A 19,157-nucleotide genomic window follows, 5' to 3' on the forward strand; every position below is an offset into this window, starting at 1 on the left:
TCCAGTATTTATTTTACTTTGATATGTTTAATTTTTTTTATGAATTTAATTCTTATCAAAAAAATTTACTCTAGGGACAAAACTCTGATTTTTTATCTTTAACCCATGACACTTTTGTTGCATGGAGGACAAAAATTTTAGTTATTTATTCTACAACTACCAAAATATTTATTTTTATTTTAATATATTTAATATCTTTTTATATCTAATAGTTACACTTTTAATTTTTATCGGGATAAAATTACTCTAGGAAAAAATCATTGCTTTTTCCATCTTCAACCTAAGGCACATTTATTGCTTGGAGAAAAAAGATTCATGTATTTATTCTTCAACTACTTAATATTTATTTTTATTTTAATATGTTAAATATTTTTTATATCAAATGGTTATTTTCATTCATAATCGATGAATATTTTGATTCAATTTTCTAGACTTGATTTATTGAATACATTAGAATAGAAGATATTGACTGTTCAAAAATAGCAATTATATAATATATATATATTATATATTAATTTGAATTTTAGGATGTTTTTAATTTTAGATATTTGTAAAAATTTACTAAATTCAAAATTATTTCATGTAAATCAACAATTCATGATTTCAAATATATGATAATTTTTGGTTTTTTAATTATTTCTAGAATTAGAATTTTTATGAAAATAATTTACCTTAAGAATTTCCAATTTTAATTTGAATTTTTATTTTTCACTTTTACATAGTTGTGAAATTTTATTTTTATACCAAATTGGGTTAAACATTAAATAATTTCATTAAAAATTAACTTAAATAGTAGAAAAATTTTAGGTAAATTTCAAATTACCAAATTTATGTTAACAAATTCAAGATACCAAATTTAGATCATGTTCCCATTTTTCTTAATTTATTACAAAATTAATAGCATTTTTAAAGTAAATTAATTTTCAAAACTATTCAAAAATAGTAATTATGAGATTAATGAATACCTTAATTAGTTTGGATTTTCTATTTTCTTATTTTTAAATAGTTCTTAATTTTTATTTTTATTCATAGTTTTTTATTTTTCAAAATTTGTGATATTAATTTTTATTTATTAAATATTTAGAACATAGTATTTTATATCATAATTAATAGAATAATTTTCATTTATCATAAGCTATGATTGTATCTTATTTCATTTTTTTATGCTTAAAATCACAAGTCGTGATTGGAAAATGGTTGGATTGAAATGCTAAGATCTGAGATAACTTCAATAAATGAGTTTGGAAACTTCTCGTTATTTTTTATTTTACTTCCATAATATAAAATTTCAGCATGTTTCAATCGCTCACAGTTTATTAATATGATTTTTATTTTTATATATTTCTAAACATGTTTAGTTATTTCTAAAAAAATCTTATTCGATATGATTTTTGGATTTTTGATTATTATTTTGATTTTTCTGAAACATGAACTATGCATTTAAAAGTTAAATTTTATAATTTTTTTAATATTTGTCTTTATAGCGTAATAGTTTACAGAATTATAAATAAAATTTAATTATTATTCTATATAAACAATATAGGACTTTATTTATGGGAGAACTAATATCTAATACATTTAATGCTTATACAAAATAAGATGGATAATTATGATAAAATTATGTTGAGAATTATTTTATATTTTCCAATTGTTAAAATTAATATTTAAAACATATTTCAATAAATTATTTTAATATTAAATGAAAATTATATTAGATGAAAGTTATATTGATTGAAAACTATATTGGCTAAAAATTTATAATTGTATATAAATAATTTTGAAGGTAGTTAGGATTTGATTATATAATTTTTTCAATATATAATAAATTGATTACATATTTTTTATTATTATAATTCCAGATAGTATCTTTGTATAAATTAAGCTAAGTTTTGGTGGCATTATAAATTATTTTTTATTTTGTTATCATCAATTGTTAATCTAGAATAAAACTAATTACATAATTCATATGGAATTTTTATAATTTGAGAGATTGACATATTATTTTTGCTAATTGTTAATGATTAATAAAATTCTTAAAAATTATAATATGATATTTTATTCATTATGATCACTAATTTAATTAATTCATAGCATCATTTGATTTAAAATAGTAATCGTATTAAATTAAGTTGTAGATATTTTATCAGGATGTTAGGAAAAATAATAAAAATTACATCATACACACCATTAAATGAGATTCAGGTAGATGAAAATGATGTCATCTTGAAAGAAAGAATCGCTCTAACATAGGAAGGACAAAACGCAAACACAAGAGTCTCACTGGAATTAACTTTATTCTCCTTAATAACGCGGTACATTCAAAATTATATATATATTGATAATTACAAGTTTAAATAATACAAATTTACTTTAACTGTGATGTATTTTATCTAATTTTTAACAAAACACCCATGTACATGGTTTTTACCATGAGAATGATGTATTATGACTTAGGAAATTAATACAAGAAGAAAAATTCACATTTTCTCAAACATAAAGATTGTTACTACAAATGAGATATACAAAATAGTAAGCACTATGCCACAATGGTATCTATTCATTTGTATTATCGTACAAATATCAAGGTCGTAGAGGCGGATGACGATGATATATAAAAATACAAATTCGAGTTTTTCCCTTACGGATAGATTGAATCAAGAATTAATTCAAAAGAATTTCTTATATGTATCCATTAAATTTATATTCCTCATAGGTTATCATGTATATCAAAGTATACTAAATTTCAATTATTTTCTTATATAGATATGAGTGGAATAGTTGATGAAATTTATGCAATTGATAGCATGGATAGAAATGAAAAAAAGTTTTGTTTAGAAACTTTACAATGCATGATAAATGGTTAAGTTACAATTTTATTATTTTTTATATGAAAAATACAAAAATATTTCTTATAACATAAATATTAAATATATATTTTATTCTTTTATTAGATTCAACATTATAGCTATCACTTTGGGGGAAGATTTAACATGTGCCCTGGAGGAAAAACTGAAACGGGAGAATCAAAACTCAATGGTTATTTGTGACCAGTTTGTTGTACTCCAGATTTTGAGATGTGAAACACACACACACACACACACACACACACACACACACATATTTACATATATATAGGGGGCATCCGTCCTCTAAAGACTTGGTGGCATTGAGGGCATGCTTCTTGTGTTTCCTCTGTGGGAATCAGTGGAATATGAGCCAGGAATGCTTCATTATCTGCCAGTGCTTCACGTAGGGCTTCCCTAGTTGATCTGGATAAACGCAGGAGCTCAAACAACATGATTCTTGTCAGGATGTTAGCTAGCTGGGCCAACACATCGAACTGAAAAGGATTTTTTGTGCTTTCAGGAGTCTCCTTCCTGAGCGCTTTATTATATCGGAGCTCCTTCGCTTTTAGATCACTGGCGGGTAATTGTGCCTTCTTTGTTGCTTCTTCTGTTGCCTTTGGCGAGTTGTCTCCCGCCTCAGGGTATTTTTTTAAATACTCCTTTCCACCATGAGTCCCTAATGTCTGAACAGGTTGTGCAGTGAATGTTGGTTGTTCATCACCGGAACTACTGAGGGAAGTAGTTTTAACCTCCTCATTTGGGATGACAGAAATAACATTACAGGACTCTGCTTTGTCTTGGACTTCTTTGAACTTGTCGATGCCCATTGCTCATCTACAAGTAGGTCAGGATGGGCCCATATGACTTCGCCTTCTGGAGTAGTGTAAGGAACCATACCCTTATCCTTTTGATGGTGAGGATCAAGATTCAGGACCCTAGTCTCTGCTTGTGGGATCGGTTTCACACCATTTTGGACAAGAATCTCCGGAAAGCCTATGCACTACAATGAGACCATGTTTGCAGATACCTTCTTTTATTCAGATTGAAGGGTCATGACTCCTGCGTCCAATAAAGCTTGGATTTTATCCTTCAAGATGCAGCACGTCTTCGTCGGGTGATAAAGCATTCTGTGGTACATGCAGTAATTAGGATCATCCGTCCTTGAAACCTCCTCAGGTCGCTTTGATTCTGGGAGCTTGATCTTCTTCACCTTGATTAAAGTATTGAGAATCATGACAACCTGCTCATCTTTGAAGTCGTACTGCTTCTGGAAGCGGCCATTCGAAGGATTACCTTTCTATTTTGAAGAGGGTTTGGATGAGGAGGTGGTTTCTACCGCTAGAGTATCCTTCCCCTTTGAATGGGTCTAAGGGGTGAAGTTGCCTTGGTTAGCACTTCCTCTCCTAGGACGAGATTCACGTGGCTCTTTAGCATCTAATCTCTTGAGCATGCTTTCAAGTTGTTCTCGCTGCCATATTAAGTCTTTCTATGAACGAGCTTCAACAGCGCCCATTTTGGATAGTATGTTGATGGAGAGATTATTCTGACACATCTCGATGAGAGTAACCTTCGAGACCTGATCACGAGAATGCAGTGATCGGTTCCTGAATCTCTTGACAGAGTCACTGACGGACTCTATCTTCTTCTGCTTCTGCCATATATACTTTGTTAGACCCTAGAGGGGGGGTGATTAGGGTCTTATGCTAATCTAATCCGATTAAATGCCAATTAAAACTAATTAATAAGTTATCCTAGCAAGTATAAAATACAACAAGATACGTAAGCTAGGATAAGCAATATGAACAAATGAATATATCCTATCAATGAGATATTACAAATATATGAGCAAGGATATATGAACAACACAAGGGTAAAATAAACAATCTACACAAGTGATAGGGTAATATGATGAGCAATACACAAAGGCGATATAAGATATGAAAACAAGAATAAGAACGCTAATGCAATCACAAACACACGATATGATCACGGAGTTCGGACCTTCCGTCCTACGTCTCCGCTCCCCACTCCCGGGGAGAATTCCACTATCACAACCGGGTTTTTTACGTTCACCCGAACAACGTTTACACCTCACAGTATCGGTTTTCAACGCTCACCGATCAACGTCACTCCTCACAATCGGTTTTCTAGTTCACCGAAAACTTTCACACCACACACGGTTTCTAGCTCATCGAAAACCTAACAATCTCACAATGTAACAAATATAAATTGTTCTCTAATATGGATGAGAACACAATAAAAGCTCACACTCAATGCTACAACTCTCACAACCCTAATATATTATGAATGCAAATACAATAAGCTCAAAGTGGGTGTGTGTAACAATGAGTGAAATCAAATCTAAACTCAATATAAAACTATCTTTAATAGAATTGATAATTAACAAATAACAAATGAAAGCTAGAGTAGAGTTTAGAAAACTTCTCAATGGAAGACAAGATGGAGAGATGGAGATTGGAGCCCAAACAAGAAGATGATCTCCTCCACTTGTGAAAACTTCTTCACAAACAAAACAAACCCTTAAACACACTTAAACCCTTGTTTAAAACTTGTTTAAAAACTTCTTAGATAGTTTGAAAAGAGATCAGCAATGCCGAAAACAGATATGACAGGTTCTGAAAAATTATTTATCTGATTTTAAAACGCTGTTTAAAATATCAAATAAATTCCAAAAAATGTAAAACTTTGGGGAATGATTGTAGACATGATAATAAACATGCTACAATGACTGGTTTCAAAAAAGGACTTCCCAAATGAAAAATATCATTATTTTACAAAATAGTCCAAAACATGAAAACCTGAAAATTTGATATTTTGATAATTTAACTTTAAACAACATTTTGAAACCTTATGGAATGATTGTATAGACTTGATAAAAGATATAACATGTTGTTATGAAGTCTATAACCTAGAAATAAAATATTTTCATAAAATTGCATATTTTATGCAATATATTCAAAACACTAAATATGATTTCATTAAATATAGATGAAATCATATATAGGCATATAAACATGAAACAAAATAGTATTTTCCAATTCTATTCATTTGTTTCATATATAAACTCGAAAATTATTAAACCAAAAACATATATGTATATATATAACTGTATATATACAAAACCAAAACCAAAGCGTGTATGTGTGTGTATGATTGAGCTTAAAGTACTAACACACATAATATAAGTTCCTAAACTAAATTACCCAAGCAATGATCTTGATCTTCAATAAGCTTGACTTGGTAATCTCGCGGATGAAGCTTTAACTTGGATCTTGAACTTTGAATAGCAAGGCTTCAACCCGACATTCCGCCAACCTCCTTTGGATATCATCGTTGAAGCGCAATCCATCCAACCTCCAACAACGTTGTTTGTCTACAATAAATAAGAATACACAAACACTAGACAAACAACATTAGTAGTAAATTGTTTGTAAATCATCATCAAAACAAGAAGGCCAACATACTTATGTGTCGTCGTCGAAGAATCTGGCCATGAAGAGCCTCTCCATGTCCTTCCAACAATTGATGGACCCAGACTCCAATCTGCGGAACTACTCAAAATTGATCCCCTTGATGGTATCAATGAACAGTCGAGTCATAATGGGATCATTTCCCACTATATGCCTAGTTTGCTCATGGAAGTAATAGATATGCTAGGTAGGAGAGCCCGTGCCATCAAATTATAGGAGGCTGAATGGCTTGAACTTTGGAGGATAAGGAACAATGTCCCATTTGACAGGGTACAGTCTAGTCACCCCTAGTTCTTTAAAATTTCTCTAAAACTTCAAAGCATCAAGTTGCTTCTGAAAGTCGTCCAACTTCTGGTCTCACTCTTTCTTGCGAGGATTGGATTCAGCTTTCGATGATTCAGAATAAGCTTTTGGAGCTTCCTCTTCATCATCCTGTATTAGTGTCCTCTTAGTTTGGACGGCTAGATCCCCCGACTTTAGGTGAAGGTCGCTAATATCCTGCCCGAAGCTTCACCAAAACCTTTCTTCTTTTTTTCGTAAGGAGCTTGTCTATCGTCTCTCTCTCATGAGCTTAATAGTTTCCTATTGTTAGAGAAGGGTAGCTTGCTGCTCCTCTAATCTTTTCATCAGGTCCTCCACATTTCTAATTGTTAGAGAAGGGTAGCTTGCTGCTCCTCTAATCTTTTCATCAGGTCCTCCACATTTCTAGCCATATCAGCATTCGCGCGTCCACTTTGATTAGTGCTGGATGCTTGAAAAGTGGTAATGGTTGAGTTGTTAGGCTCATTATTGGTATCGTCAGAAAATATCTGCTAAACGTCGGTAATCCAATAGAGTTACCGAGCCAGTACGGGTGCGGGTGTGTCGAAAGATACCCTCTTGCTCAATAAACCCCCTCAGCCCCGGAGAGAATTCAGGATCGGAGGAGTCCGAAGGGCCGGCTGGTCCTTTGCCTTTACCTCTGCTAATCATATTGATTGTAACCTTAGCAGGTTCATTCTTAGGAATTTGCTTTCTGGGATGAAATCGTCTTCTTCTGGATGATGAGACTCCCGACAGTCCAGACAGTCACTCAAAGACAGAGGACTTGAGTGATGGCCCCCTGCACTGGCATTCGGCAAGTACTGTGGAGATGAGTCTTTCACAGTTGCAACGAGATTTTATTTGGCTCAGACTGCGTTTACGAAGTAGGTAATCACAGAGATTAACAACAGGACCACCCCTGTTAACTCAGGTAATTTGGCTATGTATGCACAAAAATCTCTAAGTATTAGAGATTGGCGAGCCTGAATGGCTAGACAAACCTCGCCACTCTTATGTTTGATACAAGGTTTGTTAGTTAGGCGAGCCTCATCATTCATGCGAGTATCAACATTTGGGCGAACCTGGTTCGGGGGACAAATTTGTTATCTTAATCGAACCTTGATTTGGCAACATGAAGGTGGCCCAGTGGTGGAGCGGGCTCTATGTTGGAGGAGAGGTTCGTCATTTTGACGCACCTCAATTCTACCAATCTCGATAGTGGGGCGAACCTGGCTTGGGAGATGACCTTGGTATCTTGGATGGGCCTCATGTTGAAGACGAGGTTTGTCATCTGAGTGCAGTTGGACGCACGAGCAGTGATGATGAGGTTCATGCTGTAGGCGAGGTTCGTCATTTTGACGCATCTTAGTTGGGCGAGCCTCTACTAACTTGCGAGCTATGACAATGTCATCTCTGGGCCTATAGTGGAAGCCATCCGGAGAAGCTAAGGCATAGGCTTCACGACGGGCCTGATTGACGACGTCTTGCCCTCTTCAACAGCAGATTAGCCTCCGGCTCCGTAGCAATTGGAGTTTGTTTGGGTTGTTTAACGACCCATTTCTTAGCCTGACAGCTAGTTCTCGGAGCCTCGACAGTCAGAGGCAAGGATTTCTCCTCAAGGCAAACTCGAGTTGAGTTGTTAGAAGCCGAATTGGCTAGAGTCTCGTGAGAGACTTTGCGGCACTTATGTTCTTTGGAGGGACTTGGAGCACGAGAGGAGAGGAACTCCTCGTACTTGGATTGATCGAACTCGATGATGAGAGTTTCGACGTCAGTTCCTACGACAATCTTGTTCGACTGCGCTATGATCATTTCTTCAGAGAAAATGATGTGTCCCACTGTGGTCATAATCTTTTGTAGGGTCTCGAAAAAGATGATATGACTAATTCTTCAACTGATTAGTCGAAAGAAGAGATTCTATCGCTTGGTAAGAATCTTTTTACAATCGTTCATTTTTTTAAGTACAGAAGATGAGAAGATTGATTCGACTTCTCCTTTGTTTAACGTGGATTCGATGTGGCGATGAGATGCCTCTCTCGATGCTCGTGTCGAGCTTATTTCTCGTTAACGATCGGAGCAAAATTGCGTCAACTCAAGGAACAAATAGCCTCTTTCGAGTGCTTGAGCTACTTGTGGCTGTTGTTAGCCCTTGACGCTTGTGCGTCTAACTCTTGGGTCTCAATATCTGATGCTCAGATCTTCAAAAGTAGTTCTCTTTTGTAGCTGTTCATAGCTATTTATAGGCTCTTAGTTCTAACGCTAAGATCATGGGATCATGAGCGTAACTGACTCTTTAGATTTAGCCCATGTGGGTTGACTGGGTCCTCATGGCTGTTAGCCTCTTGGCGTTGAGCCTCATTGGATGATACAAGTCTCGTTGCGTAACGAGATTCATCTGATGAGATGAGCCTCGCTGTGTGGCAAGGTTCGTCTAATGAGACGAGCCTCGCTGCGTGGCGAGGTTCGTCTAATAAGACGGGTTTCGTTGCGTGGCGAGCTTTGTCTTTGATGGTCGATCCTGACTATGTGGTGAGCCTCGTCTTCTGGGACGAGTCTTGTTGTTTGGAGAGGCTCGTCTCTGGATGAACCTCGCCTCCTGAATGTGCTTCATTTTCTAGAGGTGCTTCGTCTCCAATGACGAGCTTCGTCTTCAATGGCGAGCTTCAACACTCTTTTGTTTCTTGGCACTTTTTAGTGCCTACACATGTATTAATATTTGTCCACATGATATTAGATAAAATAAAATAAAACAATAAAATATATCCGAAACAAAAATGTCAACAACTTGGATGGGCAACATGCTTGTACCTTAGAAATAGAGGATGATGTCATGACTCTCCTCTCCCTCCGTGATTGCATTTAACATGTAAAAAGTTATTTAAGATTGTTTGGTCCCCCTAAATAATTGACGATGTAGTTTGATGAGATGTTTATATAAAAGAAAGAGGAGGTTGCCATATAAGAATTTAAAGAGATGGAGAATTATATTTGTGATTAGTCATGAGGATATTAAAGATGATTAGTGGAGATAATGTATGAGTGAATGATTGTACATTAATGTAAAATTATTTAGAATTCTAATGAAATGGTAATATGTATGTATGTATATACATAGATATATAAAGTTGGAATTATCAAATTTAAGAGGGATAAAAAGGGCATACCAAAGTTTTAACATCTCTATCATCATCTTTTATAAAAGTATAGATATAGATATAGATAAATAGATATAGACACATATATAGATAAGTAAAATGTGTTTTTAATTAAAATTGCAAATCAATGCAAAAACTATTATAAATTATAAAAATATTAAGTAGATATATGTGAAAAGATTCACAATATTTCATCTCCCGCCTATTACTTTGCTTTTTATTACTTAATTCTCTCACCCTCTTCTCCGTAGCCAATTTCTTCAGTACCTCATAAAAAGGCCAAAAAGAAAAAGGGGAAAAAAAAACTAAAATAAAAGGGGAAGGAAGAAACTCGAGGCTAGGGTTAGGGTTTTGAGCGATGACTTCCTCAGAGAGTGACAAGCCCGATCCCAAATCTCCCCCAGTTCAGGTAGTCTTTGATCTCTCTATTCCCTCTTAATCTCAAAAAAAAAAATCAATTTATACGCGTTAAATCTGTGGGTTTTCTGCTGTTGGTGGTTTATCTGATGATTTCCTCTGAAATAATGTTGTTCTTGGTTTTAATTGGTGGGAGATCGAAGAGGAGATCGTGGACATAATGGGCCTTGGCTTTGATTATGATTCGAGCTTGTGATTTTGGGGTGGAAATGCTGAAATATAACTGAGTTCTTTTATCCATAAATTTTCTATCAGGACAAAAGGATTATTTGGTTTTCAGGTCTAGTTTCATTGAATTTGAGGTGTGGGTAGATCTGAACAATTCGTTATCTCTATGCATGATAAAAATGTCTAGAAATGGTTAAATGGATTCTCTTAATTGAATAAATTGGGAACTGCATCTTGCTGTGATTTATTATTTAAAAGAGATCTCATTTATCTTCTAGCAAAATCTTGAGAGGAACTTTTTACTTACATTTTTATTAATCTGTAAGCATATTGTAGATACTATTAGTTTGGACAATTTATGCATCTATGGGAACACTCTCTTAATGATGGCCATACAGAACCTATCATGGTGTTATCCATTATATTTACATGCATGTTGTGTTAAATAGATCACATCAGACACTATTTTGTTATCTTTTTCTTTCATTGTTTTTGTGGTATCTTATGTTAGTGTTTCTTTTATACCCCATTTGATATGATACACATATCTTTGGTTATGGATGAGTTTGTCTTCAGTTATTTAGGCAAGTTTCTTTTTTTTTCAACGTCATGTTTTTGTTGTTGTTCCGATATGTGATTAGCATGTAACTATATGTAGTTGCTACTAGTTTTCACTTTGTTTGAACAATTTATGTTTTTCTAGGAACACTCTCTTACTAATGATATCACAGAACCAATCATGGCTGTATCCGTTACATAACAAGCATACTTTGTTAAGGCGATCTAACACGATGCTGTTTTGTTACTTATCCTTTTAATATTCATGTGGTATCTTATGTTAGTGTTCCTCTATCCACCATTTTTGTAGGACTCACCCATCTTTGGTTATGTGAGTAGCTTGTCTCCTATAAATCCAGTCAATGCTAGATCCATCGTGCAAGTATATGAAAATGTAGATATTCCATCCCCACAACTGGTGTTCAAAACACCAAATTTCAGTCGCTCAAATTTATTGGGAAGGTATGTTGTCTTGCACATCATTCCTTTTAGTTTATGTTGCTACTAGAGAAATAACCTGAGTTTGTTCATATTCTGTGGTTTTTCCAGATCCCAACTTTTGGCTTTAAATAATGTTGAGAATAACTCTCCTGGATATAGAAATAATACTAGAGAATATTCAGAAAACGTTGATGTTAACGGCACCTCCCAGCCAACAAGAGAGTTTGTTTCTCACAGAGATAATGAATGCCCCAGTGGAGACCCATCTCCAACTCAATCATTTACCAGTCCTTCAAATTGTGTTGATGATTTTCTTGCTGATCCTTCAGAGAATGGTAATTGTTCTTCTAGTTCACCGGAATTTTGTGTTAAGAGAGCTTGTAAGGACATTGAGTACGACAATGCTAGCTGTTGTGAGAATCAAACGGAAAGCTTAAAGGAGGATCTTCTGAGACCCCATCCTTGCACCTCTGCAATTTCCACTAGTAAACAGACAGATGATTCTCTTCACTCAAAGCGAGATTCTCATACATCTGATACTTTGGTAAATGATTCTATTAACCATAAAGAATCCTACTTAGAGCTCCATGCAGCTGACATGAAGAAACACACAAACAAGACAGCTGTTATAAGTTTCAGAGGACTATATCAAACAGAAGAGGATGTGGAAAGTATGTCCATGGCTGCCGAGACCATGGAAATAGATAAAGGATTAATTGCTGCACAGATGGGACAGGTACCAAAAGATGTGAGAGACTATACTAATGCACACAGCTCGGATTTTATCATTTGGGATAGAGATAATTCTGTTTTTCAGGGTGCAATTGGTAGTTCCTCTGTGTCAAGAGCCAATATTTGTGATCTCTCCCATGACGAGAAAGGAAACTCTACAACTTCAGCCTTTCTGTGCCAGGGAGAACGAGAGCCGAAGCTGCAGACTACTGAAACTTGTCAACCAAATGAATTGGACTGTACCTCTCAATTGCCTCGAGATTTCCATGAGAAGATTCAAACAGGCAATAATAATATCAAGATCACTGTGCCACCGATTTCTACATCTGCTGGAAATGATCTGGAGGTACCACAATATATCTATTGTTTTCTTGTGTTATTATTCTTCATGTTCAATATATCACATTTATTTCTTTCAGGTCATGTTTTTGTCTTAGTTAGAACCTAGAATATTTCTCTTTGCTCAGTGTCTGCTGACTTTCTCTACTAAATTTTGATCTGAATATGCACCATCAATCTTAACAATCTAGTATGTTTGTAGTTGCGCAACAAGTTTGAATCTTTTGTAAGGGCATGTTAGGAGTAGTATCAAGATGCAATGTATTTGATGCCAATTCACTCTTGAAATATCATGGGTAATAATGTAAGGTAGAGTGAAACTAGAATTGGCTTATATGACTGATATCATATCAGCCTTTTTATTTTCTTTATATTTTTTAAGGACTCTGCTCTTGCGAACTTATTTCTGTCTGTTTTGAAATCCTAGCATTGTAATGTATATTATTATCCTTCTCTTTTGAGAATTTTATCAATCTTACCAATCTTGGATGTGTAGTTGTGCAACAAGAGTTAATGTCCGATAACTCTCCCCCCTTGATCCCAACCCAATCCTGATTACCTGTCCAACTAGTAGAACTTGATATGAAACTGTTAATTTTCCTGAATAAATATATGCATGTACCTAGCAGAAGTGACAGATAAAATCTTATATACTATCTTAAATTGTAGCTCTTATTCCCAAAATGATCACCACAAAATGCTGATAGGAAACATAGTGGTAAAATTTTTGACTGTAGGATTCAACTGTGTCAGCTTTTTGAGTAAATCACTAACCTGCCCATCCTTCAATTCTAGATTTGGTCATTCTGATAACAGCGCTTGATGGCAGTACCTGACAGTACATCAGTATTTTCTCTTTTTACTGCATCCATCTCAAATATTTTAGTTTGTTGTGTACTTGTATATACTTCAAAAGAATTGCACTAGGCTATTTTGTTTAGAAGGTTATTACAGGAGCATAATATCAGTAGTTAATGTAGGACAGTATTCAACATCAACGTGGCAAGCGAAAACGTCTTGAATTTGAGGCAGCTGACTTAAGTAACAGAAACTCTTTCAACTACACAACTGAAGCTTCCAATTTGGATTTACCAATTGCTCCTTTGGAACTGGAGTCTGTAGGTGCCTCTCACGCAGAATCAAATGCAGTGTCCAGCCACAAGCAAGTGGTTCACTATACCTCTACGAATGCTCCTTGTCGAGTTTCAGTTAGGGTTGACAAATCTGGACAATGCAAGGAAAGTCTTGTTGCAGCCCCTAGGCCAGCTGGGATTGGATTACACTTGAATAGTATTGGAAATGCTGCATCCACAAACTACAATTCAGACATGCAACTAGCAGAAAGGAATGCAGGTCTACATGGGAAGTCACTTTCTCTCGATATTGAGCAGGCATCCAAAAACTCAAAGAGTTGCTTGGTTTCCGTGAGCTTAATGCACCCACAAAAATTTACATTTAGTGCTGAGAAGCCCTTGCATTATTCTGGGAATGAGAGAAATCAAGAAAGGCAACAAGGAGATCAAGGCTTTCAACAACATCATTCATCTGTCAATTATCACTCTCCATTGGCAGCAAAACCTTTGAATAGCTCTGCGCCACTGAAGCATATGGATCACTACATGACTCCGTGTAATATTAAAGGGCTAGAGGAGGCTAAGAAATCTGAGGAGTCCACTCAAACCAGTCCCAGTAAGAAGAGGCAAGTTTACATTTTTTATTCATCTGGGGTTTCTGCCTACCTTCCCTCCTACTTAATTTTATGTTAAACTTGTGACATCCAGGAAGAGGACCCCAGCAAATGGTCCTAAAAGGTGCAACTGTAAGAGGTCAAAGTGTTTGAAGCTGTAAGTATTTCTTGGTTTTCTTTTTTCATGAGTATATATTTACGTGCTCTTTAGTTTAGACATTAATACATTTTGTTCCATTCTCCATTATGCAGCTACTGTGACTGCTTTGCTGTAGGATCATTCTGTTCTGAAGCTTGTGCATGTATAGATTGTTCTAATAGAACTGAGCATGAAGAAATTGTTCGCGAAGCTAGACAACAGATAGAGTCTCGTAATCCACTTGCATTTGCTCCTAAAGTCTTGCTGCGTGTCAGTGATACACCCAAAGGCATAGGAGTAAGGACTTAACATACTAGTTTCTACATCATTGCTTTGGTAGTGAATATACATTAACTATACTCCCAACTTGTAGGATGATGAGCCAATACCTCCAACCTCTGCCAGACATAAAAGAGGATGCAATTGCAAAAAGTCACTGTGCTTGAAAAAATACTGTGAATGCTTTCAGGTTTTCTTTAGATTGTATTTATTTTCGTATTTGTGCTCTCTAAGCTTCTTTTTGGTATTTTGTTTATTTGTTAATTGTTATTTCATGAAGGCTGGCGTTGGATGTTCCTCAGGATGCCGATGTGAAGGATGTAAGAACACTTTCGGCAAGAAGGATGGTAAGCGAAGTAAAAATTTTCATTATTTTCCATCTAGGAATATGCCAGGAAATAACATTCACCTGGTAGCTGTTGTTGATGACATTTAATTTTACCAAAGTGGTCATACCTTACAAACTAAGGCTGACCTTCTCTCAATTAGGGTAAATATTAAAGTATCCTCATATGTTAACTTGTTCTTGTTTTCAATGTTATTCTTTATGTGTTTTCATCATAGGGCTGTGAATTTTCACGATAATTCAGACATGTTATCTTTGGTGAGGTCTAATCAAACTGTTAAACAAGTCAGTGAAATGCAACAAGTAAATTAAAAGTTATCATATCAATGATGAAGGTACTTAATATACTACAGCTAATGGCTGAGCTGATCAGTGTTTCGCTTTTTTTCCCATGTAGTATATTTCAATTCATTGGTTTTTAATCTACTAAGTACTAAAGTGGCTTGAGGATATACGTCATGTTGCAGGTTTGATTTAGAAATGGTTTTGTGATAAATTTTAGCACTATTTTTTCAGGTTAAGGAAGAAACATTATAGAGAAAATTATCTAATGTGATTCAAACTTCTAGGGAGTATTTAGCACGATTCCAAAATCCCTTTTAAGGGTTAAATTTAGAAAAACCCTCTGAACTAGGGGGATGTTGCAGAAAACGCCTTCAATTATTTTAATTTGACTAAACTCCCTCAATTTTTGTGTTGTAGATAAACCTCCTAAACTTTTTAAATTCGAGTTAACACCTTTGAACTATTGGTTCTCACATAATCCCTTTGCTTGATAGACCCCCTTGACGCTGTTACCCTAAAATGTGAAATGACTCAAATACATTTTGGGGGAAAACCTATTTCTATGTTCAGTTAAAAAAAAAAAAAAACCCCTGAACCAATTTTTTAATAAAAAAGACTGGGAGGTGATTCTTAGTCATAAAAAAAAAAAGAAAAGAAGAAGAAAGAAAGAAAGATAAAAAGATAATATTTTTATTGCTGAAGGTTATCTTGCTCTTTCTGGTTATGTTCTGGTTATGTTAAGGTGAAGTTCAGCGGAGTAATCTACACCACCCTTAACAATAATATATATATATATTTTTTTTTTTTGGGGGGGGGGGGGGGGGTTGTTAGTTGTATTAAAGAGGCTGATGGGCGTTTTTCTGTGACACCCCCTATAGTTGAGGGGGTTTTCTAAAATTAACCTACGTATTTAACGTTCATTTTTGTTAAGAGCAACCTTGTCTGTTTTTTGGGCTCCAAATCTATATTATTTATGCCTTTATAGTTCTTCCATGAGATGTTATTGTACAGCATAGCGTCTTTCATCACTAGCTTAATTATTCTAGCATTAGATGGGGTCATTCTAGGGTACTAAAAGTGAGATTATATCATCTCCACTTTCTGTTGAATGATGTATTGCCCCCTTTTTAATTGATCATAGATCCAATGGTTAGGGAAGTGGAAGAAGAGGGAATCTCTTCCTCTTAGAAAGAGCATAGTTAAGCTGTATGTGCTGTGTGTGAGTTGGTGGCATACATCTGTGGTGGGTGTGCGCGTGTGCATGTGGGTGGGTGTGCGCGTGTGCATGTGTGTGAGTGAGTGAGTGAGTGAGATATCTTGAAAAGTAGATCTAGCATATATTTACCCCTCTATTCTTCATTCGATATAAGATTATCAAAATCTCAAAGGGTGAATAATAGCGAGGGAATATTGCAATTGTGACCACTAATGAATGTGCCACGTAGTAAGTGTTTAATCTAGGGTTTTATATTTAATGGAACTTTAACATGCTAATGCTGCAAAGTCAGATGCATTCCAAAGACATGCATACATGTGCCTATGTCCTGTTTACGAATTACTTTGTTGGACATTTACACTTGACACTTATGTCTTGTTTGGTAGGTAAAACCTATTTTTCATTTTGTTTAATTTTTCATTTTCACCTTTTTTTTCTTTTTTGGAGGGTGCCTCTTAAATTATGTTTTAACAAGCTCTGATTATTCTCAGTTCTTCTGGATGAAAACATAAGAGAGGGGGAGTTGATTAAAAAGATAATCTTGTCATTATTGATTCTTTTGTATGTAAAGACAGAAGACTATCCCCAGATCACTCCTCATATTGTTTCTTTCATTTACCCCATTCTTAAGTTGTAAACTGGATCACGTAATCTGGTTTGCAGTTGCATTTTTCTTCCATATCTACATGATCAGTATTATTATATTAGGCAGCGAAACAAATAGTCTCTGCCTCTTTTTCGATGTAATTTATTGCAGAATTTTGCTTGATCAGTTTGAGCTTTTTCTGCCTCCTGGCCTGATGACTTCTCTCATTGAGGTGAAAAACTAATGTAGACGCATGGTACCTTACTATGATGGTTATTTGATGAATGTTTGAAGATTTAGAGATGATAATGTACTGATCTTGATATTTCATCATGCATCTTCTTTATTGTGATGTTCTTTTGTGATCCTCTCAATGCCTCTGTATGCAGAATATGAGATATCTGAAGTGACAGTAGAACATAAAAGGCCTAAGGAAGCAAGCTTGGAAAGGGATCTCTCTGGTGAACTGGAGAGCATAGAAGTCAAGGGACAAATAACAAATGCTAAGCGAAGACATTCAAGATTCTCCCCTCTCACTCCATTACTCCAAAGTTCAATGTAAGACTTCATACCGGCGTCATAAATACCTTGTTTCTAACAACACTCATACTTCTTCCTAATTGTGTACATCTATGTTTTTAGGGGAAATGATCTGCCCAAACATCACCTTCCTTCAAGCCTCTTTCCTTCTCCGGACTCTGTTGCATCTATTGTAAGATCTTATGAATCTTCTGATGCTGATCTCGATGCCATGCAGAATGATCATAATACCGAAAAAGTTGATCCATTCTCACCAGGATGGGATGTGTTTTCTGATATATATAACCTAAGCCCTTTGCTTAAAACTTCAGTTTCTCCTAGTGCTGGCAGCTCCTCAGCTGCATCCAAAACCCGAGAGCATAAAATATTTAAATTTCCACAAGGTAGTACGAAAATATCACTTGGTTCTCTTCGGTGGCATAACTCACCCATAACTCCAATACCTGAATTTGAAGAAAGTGAGTTTGTCCGAGAATCTGATTCAAATAGTGGAGTACCTTGCAACCAAGAGGATGATACCCCTGATATTTTGAAGGAAACTCGGTCACCAATTAAGATGGTAAAGTCTTCTTCCCCTAATTCAAAGAGGGTGTCTCCGCCTCACCGAATTTTGTGCAGTACAAGTGAAAGCCCTCCTCCATCTGGTCTTAGGAATGTCCGCAAGTTTATACTTCAATCTATGCCTGCATTCCCTCCTCTTACTCCTTATTCCAAGAGTAATAAAGAAGGAACTAAAGAGGATGAGTTCACATGAACAGTAAGTTGTTATCATAAACGGGAATTATTATCATATTGTAGATCTAAGTTTTTGTTATCCATATTGAGGGACCGAGTTCTGAGTTTCTAATATTTTGGATGGAAGCAGACATTTCTAGAATTTGTTTCCCTGTTATGCGATCTTTGCTTTTGCGACATTTTATGTTGCGGGACCTGAAGCTTAAGTTGTCAGAAATTGTTTTTCCTTATTTGGATTGTTTCTACATAAGGCTATATTGGATTACGAGGAGCCATCACATTTAGCAAAAAATGAGCTACCTGAGAAATATGAGCTGTGAAATCCAAATCTTGTGATGTGAGTAGCAGATAAAGAGAACAGGTTCCCATCTTATGCCCATGTTTCCTCTACGTAAATACTGAGCGAGCATACGTTTAACAGAAGGAAAAGAGGGAAGCACCTAACCCCCCCCCCCCCCCCCTGTAATCCAGATTATGATAGCGACTTATGAATCGCACATGCGTCCAAGTGGACTATTAAATCATTCAAAGTTCAAGCCATCAGAGATTTCATTCTTATATATTTAACTTATTTTTATTGTTGCTACATAAACATACGAAGAACCTCTGCAAAGTAGGGCTAGGAACAGTGCAAAATCTTTTGACGCAGTGCTAAATGGTCTTTATACAAAAACTAGAAACTACAAAATAAATTATCTCCTCACTCAGCTTGAACTTCTGCAAATGGTTAGCGGTTATTTAAAAATAATCGGACTTCATCATCGCTGACGTAAGTTTTGTCATCAGATCACATTGCTTGCCAGGGGGTAGAAGGCTGTATTAAGGACATTCGGCAAGGAAAAAGAGGCTAAAATAAGTCATTTCTTCTTACTGTCGAACCACAGAATTTGGACT

At 35.4% G+C, this 19,157-nt stretch overlaps 1 protein-coding gene across 1 annotated transcript; it reads left to right on the plus strand.

The window, feature by feature from the left end:
• Positions 10,036-18,493, plus strand: LOC109844343. Its single transcript, XM_020413336.1, has 10 exons — positions 10,036-10,204; positions 11,249-11,400; positions 11,488-12,457; positions 13,431-14,149; positions 14,232-14,294; positions 14,390-14,573; positions 14,650-14,745; positions 14,836-14,902; positions 17,378-17,546; positions 17,631-18,493. Exons 1-10 carry the CDS (start codon positions 10,154-10,156, stop codon positions 18,280-18,282), a joined length of 3,123 nt encoding a protein of 1,040 aa, XP_020268925.1. The 5' UTR covers positions 10,036-10,153; the 3' UTR covers positions 18,283-18,493.

Source organism: Asparagus officinalis, chromosome 6 (assembly GCF_001876935.1).
Source record: "Asparagus officinalis chromosome 6, Aspof.V1, whole genome shotgun sequence".
Classification (NCBI taxonomy): domain Eukaryota; kingdom Viridiplantae; phylum Streptophyta; class Magnoliopsida; order Asparagales; family Asparagaceae; genus Asparagus; species Asparagus officinalis.

Coding starts and splice junctions, on each gene's coding strand:
- LOC109844343 (XM_020413336.1), top strand. CDS start 10,154: ATGACTTCCTCAGAGAGTGACAAGCCCGATCCCAAATCTCCCCCAGTT. Junction 10,205..11,248: donor CCAAATCTCCCCCAGTTCAG/GTAGTCTTTGAT, acceptor CCATTTTTGTAG/GACTCACCCATCTTTGGTTA. Junction 14,295..14,389: donor AGGTCAAAGTGTTTGAAGCT/GTAAGTATTTCT, acceptor TCCATTATGCAG/CTACTGTGACTGCTTTGCTG.